This window comes from Dendrobium catenatum, unplaced genomic scaffold (genome assembly GCF_001605985.2).
Source record: "Dendrobium catenatum unplaced genomic scaffold, ASM160598v2 fragScaff_scaffold_1116, whole genome shotgun sequence".
NCBI lineage: Eukaryota > Viridiplantae > Streptophyta > Magnoliopsida > Asparagales > Orchidaceae > Dendrobium > Dendrobium catenatum.
This window is the reverse complement of record NW_021319578.1, coordinates 111,396-126,012: the sequence shown is the minus strand read 5'-3', so window position 1 is coordinate 126,012 and position 14,617 is coordinate 111,396. Positions and strand designations below refer to the sequence as shown.

At 35.8% G+C, this 14,617-nt stretch overlaps 1 protein-coding gene across 4 annotated transcripts; it reads right to left on the bottom strand.

Annotated features, from left to right (window-relative positions):
- Window positions 1-7,570: 7,570 nt before the first annotated feature.
- Window positions 7,571-9,723, bottom strand: LOC110116702 (golgin subfamily A member 5). Of its 4 annotated transcripts, none has more exons than XM_028698571.1 (4): window positions 9,533-9,723; window positions 9,404-9,452; window positions 9,119-9,299; window positions 7,571-9,029 (listed from the first exon to the last, which is right to left on the bottom strand). In XM_028698571.1, exons 2-4 carry the CDS (start codon window positions 9,421-9,423, stop codon window positions 7,689-7,691), a joined length of 1,542 nt encoding a protein of 513 aa, XP_028554404.1. In that variant the 5' UTR covers window positions 9,424-9,452; window positions 9,533-9,723; the 3' UTR covers window positions 7,571-7,688. The 4 variants fall into 4 exon arrangements, with proteins under 4 accessions (XP_028554404.1, XP_028554406.1, XP_020706051.1 ...); XM_028698573.1 differs by having other exon boundaries at window positions 9,119-9,290; XM_020850392.2 differs by having other exon boundaries at window positions 9,404-9,723.
- Window positions 9,724-14,617: the final 4,894 nt, after the last annotated feature.

Sequence of the window (14,617 nt, the reverse complement as noted above, 5' to 3'; positions counted from 1 at the left end):
GCATTGCGAGTATAATCTCATGAGCATTTGCATGCAAGAACAAATTATTCCATGTGTGAAAATAAGTTATTTTAAAGATAAAACAAATTATCTCTTTTTAATAACCTGATTTTAAAATGTATCAGATAATTTCTTATTTTGGGTGATTTTAAGACAAAAATTAATTTGCTTCAATTTGAAATAAATAGTTTTAAACTCCTATGAATATAATAGAAAAAAAAAAAAGAGTTCTATAAGTTTGACATGATGAAAGCATTTATGTGGTGAAACTGTGAAAGGATAGCGGGTCAAAATTCGGGATCATTCAAATTCTGATTTCAACAAACTTATAGTCAAATTAAACATTTCAAGGAGACGAACCCAAAGATACTGAATTCATTCCGATACGAGCCCAAATGAGTTCAAATTAAATGATTAAAACATATTTGAAAGCTTCAGAGCATCAATTGGACGATCAAATGAAATCCAAATATGATATGCTTTAGACAAATAGAATGGCTCCACGAGATGATTCCAACGAGTCCAAGATCACTCAATTCTGACATCATTAAAACAACTAAATGCTTGATAAGAGCTCTAACATCATTAAGGGAATTAATACCAGCTCTCTCATGGAATACTCCTAACATAGTAGTGTTCTTCTCCATATGTACTAGCCATGGCACTCCCAAAAAATTATAAATAGCCCATCATTCTTCACATAATAGGGGGATTAGAAAATGAGAAATTCTAATAGCTCACTTGCTCACTCCATCTAGTGCTAGCATCACCAGAGTTCTTGTTGAGCTCCGTCGCCAGCTGACTACGGTCCCTCCTACCTTCATCGCCAGTCGATTATAGTTCATTCGACCACCGTCGCCCGCCAACTGCGGTCCCTTCGACCACCAACGTCCGCCGAGTACAACCCCTTTGACCACCATCACCCGCCGACTACAACTAGGGGTGCCAATATTTGACTCGACCCAAAATCGGACCCGAAAAATTCCGATTTCAGCTCAACTCGTTTGCTTGACGAGTTAGATTCAAGCTGACCTGGAAACTCGAAATCAACCTAGTTGGCCTAAAATCAATCCATGGGCAATGAATGGATCCAAACTTCATTCCCTAAGGTTTGTTTTTCCTCTTATGCATTTATTCACTATTGTTTAGCTTCTCATGAAATAGAGTTCTGAACTGGTCTAAGCTTCTACGCCTCCTCCTCCGACATTGTTTTTGTCGGATCGAAGTTCTAATTGAGTCCAAGCTTCTTTGCCTCCTAAGATGTTGCTCCTATCAAATTGGACTTCTGAATGGGTCTAAGCTTATTTGCCTCCTCTTCCTCCAATGTTGTTCCTATAGCCTCAAACAACCCCTAAGCACAGATCAACAGATGTGGTTGCTAGAATCTGGGTTGGCAGGTCAAGCCGGGTCAATCCAGTAACTCGGCGTATGGTCCGGGTTGAAATTCCAGACCCATTTGTAAAATCGGGTCGGGTTAGGGTCAACCTATTTGGATACGAGTAAATTCGGGTTGGACCCAAACCCAACCCGTTGACTTATTTTAACACCCCCCTAACTACGACCACCATGACGACATTCGCCTTCCAACTACGATCTTTCTTACCACTATTGCCTGCCGACTACGATCCTTCCGACCTCCGTAGCCCACCAACTACAACCCTAGTGACTAGACAAATAAAAATACTAACTCTCTTAAGAAAAAAAACTATTGAAATATGCTATATACAATGTATATTTGTTACATTGAGCTAGCACTCTCCACATATGAAGGGTATTATTCATAATCAACCACCAATACTAGTGGGTTCATTCAAATTAAGCTAAGCCCCATGATTTTCCCCCTTTTTAGAGTTTTTCATGCAAAAATTTTGATGTCTCTTATGAATGTTGCACATATATCTCTAATTTGTTTGTGTGTTGGATCTTCGTAAAATGATAGGACGCTAAACTCTACGCCTCTTTACCGTTGAGAATATACTAGAATGCAACAATTATATACAAATTCACTTATATTTTCTCTGGGATGGTTTTCTTATATATTTCTAAATCAATTTTTCAATACAAAAATTTATTAAAAAAGTGAAAAAAATAATATAAAAAAATGTCCTAAATAAAGCCTTAATCTCCCAAAAACTATGATTGTGCTAAAAACTTTGTGAAGATTTCATAAATTACTTTATAATATTGATATATCATCAAAAAAATTATATTGATCGGACATGAATCTCGAGGCAAAAATTAAGTTGGAAACTTCAAAAATTAAATATGGATCATCTAAACTTTGATTTCAGCAAACTTACAGTCAAATATAGCGTCTCGGAAATACGAACCCAACGACACCAAATTCAACTAGATTCGAGCCCAAATGGGTCCAAATCAAAGACCCGAAGCACATTCGGAAGGTTCAATCCATAATTTGGATAATCAAACATTTTCTAAATATGACATGCTTATAGTCGAATCGAGCAGCTCGACGAGATGAATCCAACGAGCCTAAGATCGCTGAATTTCGATATCATTAAGACCTCTAAATGTCTAACGAACTCTCTATGATCAAGGGATTCAATATCGGCCATCCATCCATTCCACTCCACCTTTGCCCTTGACCCTCCTCTTATTTACAAATCATGCCTCTCTCAAAAAATTATAAATAGACTCCTCATTTCTCTTGAGGGGGGACCCAAGGCCCAAGCAGAGAGAAGAAGAATAGGAGGGAAGAAACTCATCCTCGACTACCGCCAGAATTCCGCCCGACCTCCAAGTGACGCCGGAATTATGTCCGATCTTCAAGTGACGCTGGAGTTTCACTCGAACTCCAAGTGATGTCGGAATTCCGCCCGACCTCTAAGTGACGTCAGGATTCCTCCCAACCTCCAAGTGATGCCGGAGTTTAACCAGAACTCCTAGTGACGCCGGAGTTCTACCCGAATATCATCTAAAGACGATGTTCTTCTCGGCCGCCAACTGACGTTGGACTTCTACCCGACCTTGGACCTCCGCTCGTCGCCAAGTTTTTACCTGGCACCGGACTTCTGACTGTTGTCAGACTTTCGCCGGACATCTATCTGATATTGGATTTATGTCCATTGCTGAACTTCTACCTAATAGAGTCCTTCCGACTACTGTCGCCAGACAATGGTCTTTATGACCTCCGTCTCCCGCCGACTACGGTCCTGCCGACTTACGTCGCCCACCAACTACGATCATACCAACCTCCATCGCCCGCTGACTACGGTCCCTTTCGACTTACGTCGCCCACCGACTACGGTCCTTCTGACTTACGTCGCCCACCGACTACAGTCCTTCCGATCTCCGTCGCCCGCCAACTACAGTCCTTAATTCTGACTTATGTCGCCCGCCGACTACGGTCCTTCTAACTTACGTCGCGCATCGACTACAGTTCTTTTGATCTCCGTCATCAGCCAACGGTCCTTCTGACCTCCGTAGTCAGCCAACGGTCTTTCTGACCTCCGTCGCTAGCCGACTACGGTCCTTCCAACCTCCATCGCCCACCGACTACGGTCCTTCCGACCCGACGAACCCATTAACATTGACTCTTTGTATTCACATCATGTAATGTACTCTATAAGATGTACATCAAGCTAAGGCCTTCCCCCAAGGAAGAGCCTCATTTGTAATCAGCTGCAATACTAGTGGATTCATTCAAACTGAGCTAGACCTCGATGTTTTTCCCTTTTCAGGGGTTTTCAACGTAAAAATCTTGGTGTCTCTTGTGAATGTCCCACAATCTCTTTCATCTGTTTGCATGCCGGATTTTCGTACAAAGTTAAGACGTTAAACTTTATATCTCTCTACCGCCGTGAATATTGCAGGATGCAACAAATATAATTAAATATTTTTTTGTTTATTACATCTTTCGTATTATTATTTGACTTTAAAGATTTGGGATTTCTCTTTTTATGATGAGATTGATTATATGTGAATTTAGAAAAATATTTTTTTATGATCTTTTATTTTATACACATAATTTTTCTCTATTGAATTGAATATACTCACTACTCTCATGATCATAAGTTTTTATTTTTACTTAAATCATATAAATCTTAGTTTCTTTTTGTTATACGCAAGCTTCGTTTGGGATGACTTTCTTACTGCTTTCTGAAATAGTTTTTTTGTATAAAATTTTTTAGCTTAAGACATTTTTGTACGAAAAAAAAAAAAAATTATAAAGCAATAAAAAAGTCATCCCAATCTAAACCTCAATCTCTTTATTTTTGTTTTGTGCATTCATCATATTCGTTCCTAACAAATTCTTCCACATAAAAGTCTTTTCTAGTTAAGATAGAAGCCTAAGCAGTTCAAAATTTCACAATATTTTTACATTATCTTGCTAATACAGTTATAATTATAGAATTTGAGTCATTTGGCATTACCATTAGTTCCTGTACAGCCAGTAAAGCGTGTTATATAATTGACAGTTTGGGCGGGCAATTGCTTCATTTCCAATTGGCATTGCAGAGTTTTTTCTTTTTTTCTTTTTTTTTTCTTTTTTCTAACAGCAATAAAATGTCAGAACTTCCTATTTTTTTATTGAATTTTATGTATAATTTAGGGATTATTTGATTGGAAGTAAAGTGTGCGCAAAATATTTCAAATGGAAGGGTGGTAGGATGAAAAAGGTATGCAGTGCTCAAAGCTATATAAGAGTTTAGATAAGTTTATTTTCTTAGAGAGAGAGAGAGAAACAATGGAAAGAAATAGAAAGAAAAGAAATATTATTATTTTGTATTTCAATTGTTTTAAATTATCAGCTATTTTATGTGATTTGAATTAGTGATATTTAAGAAATGACTTTTGTTGGATTCAAATTTGTAATTGCATATGCCTTCTAGCTAGTTGAAACTAAGAGTAGTGGGGTGACTAGATAACATGTGAGAGAAAATGGAGATTGAGAGAGAAAATCATTAGAATACTCAAGAGATTAAGGCTTCGTTTGGGACGGCTTTTTTATTGCTTTCTAAAACGGAGTTTTAGTACAGATTTTTTTAATTTTGTACTAAAACTCCGTTTTAGAAAGCAATAAAAAAGCCATCCCAAAGACTTCGTTTGGGACGGCTTTCTTCCTGCTTCTTAAAACAGGTTTTTAGTACAAAAGTTAAAATTTTTGTACTAGAAAATTGCTTTAAGAAACAATAAAAAAGATGTTCCAAACGAAACCTAAGAATCTCAAAATCGATAGAGTATACACCATATCAATAAAAAGTCCAACATAAGAATTCAAATTGTTCATCCTCACTACTTATTATAGGATTCAAAGGGTTACATGAAAGACTATAATAAAAAAAAAAAGTAAAAAGTAAACACTACATAGAGTACTCATATAATGATACACATTATTCTAGACAAGTCACCTTCTGATGGACAGAAAGAGTGTGGGGTTGGAAGCTTTTGCGTGTTGCCTCTGAGCAAGCTCAATGATGTTGAATTGATGAGGATAAGCTTGCTTGCATATGAGCATTGATAGGAGGGGGATCAGTGGTTGACATGGATGAACTCCTATATGGATGCTCTGGGATTGCCTAGTAGAGGGGCGAGTGAGATATTATTGTGCAAAGGGAGAGCTCCAACTCGAATGTTTGCAACTAGTTGAACTGAGGATCCCATGAGTAGGTGCCTTCATATAGTTGAGTTTGGTGAGGATGATCAGCCTAGGTGAGAGAGTAAGTAACTAAGATGTAGTCGAGGCACATGGTGAGTACATAGCTACTAACTCTAAGAGAAATCCTTAATCGGCCCTGTGCAAGGCGAGCTCCTTAGAAAGCATAGACGAGTGATGTATGTTGGTCATTTCGGACAAATTCTCCTGCGAGCTTTAAGAAAGTTCCTCGTGTGGGCCTCTTTTAAGGGCAAGTTTCTTTGGGCAACTTCCTTTTTAACTATCAAGCACACATATTCTTTCAAATTTCAACTTGTATATGTGGTAATTGTTAATGAAGTGAACTGACTTAAACCCGGTTAATGAGTATGATTGGTTTGTCGCATGGGTTAAAATGGATCATGGGTGTCTATTGTGAATAAAATAATTTATTTTGTGGAACTTTTAACCCAAATAAAAGCTGACAATTGAATTTTTTATTGTCTTTGTTTAAACTATAAATGATAAAATTAAATTTTTAATTGAAAAAAAAAAACCGCGAGAACATCAATTATTAATTTTGGCCACAAAAAGCTTTTTCATACATGTTTTATTGAAAAACGGTAAGATTTTATTTGGGACGGCTTTCTTATTGCTTCTTAAAGCAGATTTTTAATAATAATAATAATAATTTTGTACTAAAAAGCTCCACAAAATTTAATACAAGTATATTATACTATGGAAAAGAGCTAACACATGCCTGTTAAGCCCAAATTATGCATTAAGTCTTTTAAGAGTAATATTATACTAAAAAATAGACTTTTTTCATGTATCTAAAACTTGTTTGTCCAATTAAAGAGAAGAGACTCATCTGATTCGATTGTATTTGTTGCCATCAGTACAGCTTATTGAGAAGCTCCTGTAGAAAAGCACATACAAAAAGCTGTTGTGAGTATAATAATTGAAGCTGCTTTGTTGCACTTTTAATGCAGACGTAAGAAACCAAATGATATATTTCTTATTTGGTAAATTTGTCTGTGGAGCTGCTTCATCATGCCAAAGAACACCAATTTCCTCTTTCATTCTTTGTTCTTACTTTTTAAAATTAACCTGCAAATTTAGTTTAATTTCTATCAACTGAAGCAGCTATCAAGAAACTAAGATGGTGAAACTTCACCTTTATAGAGCACGAAGAAGCCCTTGATATCGTTGCTTCATCCTGTTGTTCCCCGTCACAACTACAACTAGCTTTGGTAAGTCAAACTCAAAACCATGAGAAATTATTCTGTGCGTGGAAGGAGAGAATTGTCCAGATTTGTTGTGCTTCTGCTGTACTTTTGCAAAATGATAGTAAAATGATAACAAATATTTAATTATGAATGCGTTTTTACTGTACTTTTGCTGCTTTTTATAAAAGCGCAACAAATATTAAATTAATTAATAAATATTAAATATTTGATGCTCTTTTAATGCAGCAGCTAAAGGACAGTAAAAGCGCAGCAAATCTGGACGATTCTCTTCGTCCGGTGTCCGCATAGAATAATTAGTCCAAAATCATTGCGTTGAGCTGCTCTCTAACTTCACTTGCAATCAATATCTTTCAAGCCAAGTTAACTTGAAATTGAAATCGGCTTGGTTTGAACAGGGTTGAAAACACCACCAACAACAACATCAAGCCTTTATCCCACTCATGAGGTTGGCTAGCAAGGTTGAAAAAAATTATAGTAAAATCTAAGTTGAAGTAAAAATAGTGATGACTAGAAGACTCGATCTTGAGATCTTACAAGAGTATGAAGAGTCGCTTACCAATAGGAAATCTAACTCCTAATTTAAAATTTATCTAAGGAATTCAAGTCATCATATTCATGGTGGACAAGGTCAGTAGCATTATATGAAAGGTTGGCCAAAGTCAAATAAGGCTGCAAAAAAGAGTTCATCTTGCTTTAAATCATATTTGTTATTGAATTATCAAGCTAAATTACAAGTTATATCTTTATCAACTTTAAAAATAAAAAGTAAACAAAAGGTCTGCAATTTTATAGTAAGCTAAATAACAATCACAATAAAATTTTTATGCACCTAACATTCAAGACTAAGTTTTGCGAAAGCTCCTTCTCCTCAATGCATCTCCAAATCTTCCAAAGACTGTCTTCTTTTTCTTCTGCTTATCATTATCCAATCCATGCAATAATATCCCATCTAAATGATTAAAAGCATCAGAGCTTAATCGCTTTTCATGGTTTTCAAATGCTGCTCTCTTATTGAAAGCCAAGTCTTTTGAAATATCTGACTCTCCAACAGAATGCCTGTGGCCATTCTGCATCCGAGGGTTATCCCATCGATCAGATGAGAATTTCATCATATTCTTGCTTATCTTTCTATCATCACTTGTTGCTTTTGACTGTCCTAACGGTTCGATTTCTAACAAATCTGAGGGCTTATTTAAATCTGTACCAGAAGAAGAGGCAAGCAAGCTCTTCATCTCCCTCACGCTATCAAGAGCAGCAGTTTCACTGACTTTGAGGTTTTCAAATTCTTGCCTGAGTTTCTGTAAGGCACTTTCTTTCTCATAGAGTTGTTCTTTAAGCTCATTGTTTTCATTCCGTGCAATTGCCAGAGATTCCTTTACTACCATAGCTTCATTCACTGCTTGTTTAATGATATCCCGCAGTTTAGAATTTTCTTCCTTGGCCACCTTATGGGAATCAACCAACCTACTATTCTCTTCATCCTTCTTGTTCATATCATCTTCAGAAATCTTGACACAGTTTATAAAGCTATCCTCTTTTACTTTCCATGCATTAGTAGATTCTTCAAATTCTTGCTTAAGCTTAGCATATCCCTCCAAAGCCACTTGTAGCTTCTGCTCGGCGTTTTGCAACAAATACTTGGCATTTTCTGCATCCGCCCTTACCATTTCCAATTCGGAATTTATCACTTCATGTTCTTCTTTCATATGAGTAGCCTCAGTAGTCACTTCCTTGAGTGCAATTGCAAAATCATCCATTGCTTTCTTGCTCTTCTCTTCTGCCTGCACTGCTAGCCTAAGCTCATTTCTAAGCTTTCTGATCTCCTCTTGGGCCTGAATAGTCTGAACAGATGCTAATAATCCTTTCTTCTCTGAAGCTGCTGGGCTCTCCCTGAGGTTCCTGATCTCTAGTTTGGCCTCTTCGAGTAAAATCTTTGTTTCCTCGAGTTGCTTGGTCTGAGAAATCAATGATTCCAGCAATTTCGTTTCTGATTCCCTGGCCTTCTCAACTTCCTCTTCTAACATCATGATCCTCTCATTGCTCTGTGTGAATCCTTCATTCCTTTTCTTCAGTTCTGCAAGCTCTTCAAGTGCTTGGGATCTCTCTTCCTTTAGCCTCTTCATATCCTCCAAGACCTTGCCAAGTTGCTGCTGCATCTCAGAAACTCGCATGGGACTTTGCTTCTATAACAATTAAAGCCGCATCAACAAACACGAGTAGAAGAAATTCGTTTCAGATAATCAAATTAGTAGGAGGAGATTGTTGATCGTACCTCTTGGAAAGATTTTGACATAGGAGAGGGCTTACGATCGGAGACCCTGGAAACCCTAGAATCAATGGAACCGGATGACGCAGAAGAACCTCTTGTTATTTTTGGCGAAGAGCTCCTCTTCGGATTGGAAGAGGATGAAGAGCTTTTTTGTTGCATTTCAGAGGACCCAGGTCTTAACTTGCTTAATGGAAGACGGGAAAACGAAAATCATCACCAAAAAAAAAAAAAATCAATCTTCCGTAAAATCCACTCAAAGAATCAACAAAGGAGGGAACTTGACACTACCTCGACCGAAACCCCTGCATTCCGAACAATTCAAAATTCCTATCTTCTCCTAGAATCCACGAAAAGGTCGAGCAAAAAATCCAGATAAACAAAAAGGGGGAAACTGCAAGCAGATAGTATAGACGATACCGAGGTCAAGATTAGAGAAGCTTCACGGCCTCGAAGGCTCTTCTCAGCCACTGTTCTGCGTTGATTCTTCCAAATTTGAAGGATTCTATGTGAAAGGAGAGATTTGCTTCGAAGTTGTTGAGAGTAGAGCCTCTCTCTCTCTCGCAGAGTTGACGGGATTGGAGATTTCCTAAACAACAGCCGTCCGTGAAAAAAAAAAAAGAAAGAACGAAAGAGGAGGGAAATAGTCTGTCGATTTTGAGAAATTGTGGCCGTAAGATCTTCATCCCTGTTCTGCTGATCGGACGGTGCTGATTGCTCGAATATTTACGTTATTGTAAACCTGCAATCAGATCTAATAATATTTAATTTTACTTAATAAATCAGATCCACTAAACTTCTCTATTTGATTAATTGATTTTCTCATCCTAAATAGTTGGAAACATTCAAATTTCATTGCGCGCCCCTTCTTAAGCAACCATTCGAAACTAATCCAATATTGTGTGCTAGTTATTATTATTATTATTATTATTTTGGTTTCCTAAATTTTTTGTTACTATATAAAAATTAAGATGAAGTAATCCATTAAATAAATAGACTATGTTGGTAAGGTAAAAATTTCCTCTTTTTTTTTTAATTTATTCATCAAAGGAAGAAGTAAGATCAAGAGGAGAGTTCGCCTGAGACTCAACTCAACAATACACTAAAAGGGTTCTCGCAAACTACTCAACTCGTCAATCATTCTCTAGTAAAAATTAGCCACAAACACTACTTGCCATCATCCGTGATGAACGAAAAACATCTATTCAAGAGGGTTTCAACTTGACCTATCACAGATAGCTTATTAAGGAGCCTAACATTCCTGCAACTTAAGCATACTCGTCTCCCACTTCGACGAAATCAAGAGTTCCAACAAATGTTGATAATTGCTTCTAGATGCTCGCCATCCACTACACTCTTAATGTAGCACTTGCCAACACACTCAACTACACCTACTTGCCCTAATCCACTAGGCACTATGGATCTCGCAATGAGATAGAGAAATCAAATTAAGAGGGATATATGTCTAAGACAATTTGTAGTAAGAGTTATATATTAACTTATGTATTTTTTTTTTTTAATTTTTTATGATGAAGCATTTTTTATAGCATTCGAGTTTCAATAAATAAAAGAAGAAGATGAATATTTTAAATCTTTCAACATTTTTACTATAGATATATGAGTTAGCATATTATTTCCTACAAAATTTTGATTTGGATGCAACTCATCTTAATCTATTGGTTCAGAGCTTTGACTATCAATTAAAAGGTCTTAAACTTGAAACTTGTGCATGTGATGCATGTATGTATTTAGCATAGGATTAAGGAATTTTTTTTCCTTAAAAAAAAAGGAATGTTAGCATAAACTCAATATAAGACCCCCTTTAATTTAAGTAGAATATTATGGTTCGTAATTATTTGCATAAATGTAATTTTCTCTCTTTTATAATGAATGAGCAGGCTCGTGAGTTAACCCGAATTTTATTCATTAATCATGTTCCAGTTCAAGCCAAAAGTAGCTCGAGTTCGGTTCGACTCGTTTACATCTCTATTAGAGACAATAACAATGATCGATTTTGTTATTACATTTTAAAAATTGTAATGACTAAAATTATGGACATTTACATAATTTTTAAAATGTTAATATAAAAATGAACGCCCGTTGAATATTAACCTATTATTCAATTACAATCATTTAATTAGTATTTAACAATAGCTCATTTGATAAAAAGTCATATAATGATGATTTAATTATTTCTAACTTATTTAATATTTTTTATCAAATTTTTATATTTTATGTAGCCTAGAATTTATGTATATTATTGAAGTAAAAATAGTTTATTAGCTTTAAAACATTAGACAATGTTAAGATGAATTAAATTAAAAATGAGTATTCATATAAGCAAATGAATATAGTTATTAAAAAACTAATTATGTTGATTATAATAGTAATGACAATAAAGGTTGGAGGTGTAAATATGATGAAAATATTGGACATAATGTCCTATATCCACAAATTAAATTTATAGTTTTAGTCTTTATTAACAATTGAATATCATAAGATATTAGAAATCATATATCAAATTAAAAATATGAATATATTTAGGTCTAATAATAAAATTATGTAATATTAAAATTATTATGAGACTTGATTAAAGTTAAATAAAAAAATAAAAAGAGCATGGTTAACTTAGTACTAGCTTTTACGCAACTAATTTAAAATAGGAAAATTTACATACATACCACTTTAATTCATGTTATTTATATATCTAATACCAAAAATATTAATATTACTTATCTACCACCTATATACAACTTTGATATCAAATATATCACTCCTATAATTCATTTCTACCATTCTTACCATCCTATAAACTTTAATATTTCATTTCATGCACCCAAATTTATTCTATAGATGGTATACATGTAATATTAATATTTTGAATGTTATATATATAAATAGCATGAAATAAAGTGACATGTATGTAAATACCCCCTTTAAAATATTTTCATTGAGTTTTGTTACCTTAGCACATTCTGCGCCAAATGTGCAAGATTCCTTTAGAGTTAGAGTTGGAATAAAAATATAAAAAAATAAATAAAAAGAGGTGGAATAATAAAAAAATGGCTAAATTGATAAATCAGTTAAAAATTTTTATGAATAGTTTGGGACAGCTTTCTTAATTTTTTTAAAACTTTTTAGGAAAAAATTTTGGCTATAAAGACATTGCTTTAAAAAATTGTAAGAAAGCTGTTCCAAACGAAGCCTTAGGCTTCGATTATGACAGCTTTCTTACTGGTCTCTAATGTAATTTTTTAGCACAATTTTTTTTTTTAAATTAAAAAGCTACTTTAAAATGGTAAGAAAGATGTCTCAAAAGAAGCTTTAATTGATTTGATTTTACCACCATTATTAAGGGTGTCAAAATTGGGTTGCAAGTTGGGTTTGGGTCGACTCGATATTGACTTGCTATTGTTTGAAACGGCCTGAACCCGACCCAAAATTGACCAATTTTTGTAAACGGATCAGAAATTTCAACCTGGACCCGACCCTTCTGGTTTCTGGGTTGACCCAACCCAACACAAAGCTACGTTGCCAGAAACGCGCAAATGGGAAAAATGGTTACCCGAAGGAGGCGAAGAAATGTCGTCGAGCTAGTGGGCGAAAGTGAGAAACATAGCAACGGGGATTTTCCTCGAAAATCCTTTAAAGGAGGCGATTGAGATCCCTCCCGACTTCCGTCCCGTTGTCGTTGGTACTTCTGATCCAACAAAATAACGTCGATTGTCAAAGGAAATGAAGGAGGTGAAAAAATGTTGTCGAAGGAGGTTACCTTCGGAGGAAGGAACGTCGTTGAAGGAGGCAAAGAACTCTTCGACTCTTCGTTGCGACCGTGTGAGAACACGGAGAAGCGCGCTAATGGAAGTATGGAACTATGGAAGAAACATTGTCGTTATTACTTCTGTCTTGCGATTTCGATCCATCACATTGTCTCTTGTCGAGACTTTAGATCAACAGGAAGGTTCAAACACCGGAGGAAAGTCATCAAAGGAGGCGAAGAAGACTTTTATATATTCGTTCAATGCTTTATCTCACGCAAGCTGGCTGAGGTGGGAATTGGGTCAGATTCGGGTCAATTTCGGGTTAGCGGGTTGACCCTTACCCGACCCGATTATTCAAACATGTCAAAATTCAGAACCAGAATCCAACTCGTTTGTCAAACAGCTTGACACTAAGCCGAAATTTTCGGATTGGTTTCGAGTCTAATTTTCAGGCCGTGTCAAATATTGTATTGCTACGTCCACTTATATGTGTCATCCAACGGGGCTTCTTTCTTCTCTTTGTGTGTAACTTATCGATGATGCAAAATCATGTAAAAATTACATATTTTTTGTTGCTCTTCTAACAAAATTTAGACCCAATATTTCTACAATCTCTAATTTCTCTATTTCGTAAGTCATTGTGAAAAATAATTATTTTTGCAAAGATGAATATTTTTGAAAAAAATCAAAGACATCCTCATTGAAATACAATTATAATTATGTGATTTATATTAGCAATATACGTGACTAAGAACATGTTCGAATGAGGTTTTATGGAAGAAAATTCTCCCCAATTGTTAGATACCGAGACTGTTAGAGGGGTTAAAAAATATAAAATATATGATTTAATACATCATCAATAAATAATCAAAGTTTTATGCATCCATATATCCATAAGCATGTATTAAAATGCTTACGAGCCTCATTGTCATCTTGCCTTTAGAGCCCGCAGGCCAGATATATAGAGCCCATATGGCAAGCTAGTGCGGAAGCAATCGAGGTAAAGCGTCGATATTAGGGTTATCAATATGGGTTTTTGGGTCGGTTTCAGATCCAACACGGAATTAACCCTACTTTAACTAACTTGACCCGAACCCAACCCAGGCCCAACCCTATCAACAGGACCTGACCCGCTGACCTAAGTGCGAGCAGCCCCGATGCACAAGCATGGATGACAGGATGAGTGCTTTTTCAGGTTGACCTGAGTCAATTTCTAGTCTTTGGGTTGACCCGAACCCTACCTAAAAATATAATCAAGCAAGAATATAAAACTTGAACCCGACCTATTTTTTAAACGGGTTGAAAGAAACTCTCAAAAACACATTTATTCTTGAGTACTCTCTGTCGCATTACACCGTACTGCATGCTATAAACAACAAATTTGAAGTTCTAATGAACGATAATTTTCCTTCTTCGACTTGGTCACTTTGGAAAATTTATTGCAAAAAAATAAATAAAATTCAAACGGCTGGCTGCTTCATACAGCCTTGAAAACTCTATAGACTTTTTTTTTTCTTTTCTCATAATTTTGGGAGCTTACACCTTCCAAATTTCCATATAGCTCTGGAGCCGTCCAATTAACACGCTGGCTTCTTCTGATGCCGTTTGCCCTGTAGCTTCTACTTCTTGCATAGCCCTATCAACTGCCTGAGGGAAAAAAATATATTCATTATTAGTTAGATTGACACTCAAAATTATGAGCAATTATTACGTCCGGTCAAAATCGAACATGATAGGGAAGTTA

What these genes read in the sequence shown, in the direction of transcription:
- LOC110116702 (XM_020850392.2), bottom strand. Translation starts at nt 9,423, where the DNA reads ATGCAGGGGTTTCGGTCGAG. An exon ending in ATGCAGGGGTTTCGGTCGAG is followed by an intron (nt 9,300 to 9,403) that starts GTAGTGTCAAGT and finishes TCTTCCATTAAG; the next exon opens with CAAGTTAAGACCTGGGTCCT. An exon ending in TGTCAAAATCTTTCCAAGAG is followed by an intron (nt 9,030 to 9,118) that starts GTACGATCAACA and finishes TAATTGTTATAG; the next exon opens with AAGCAAAGTCCCATGCGAGT.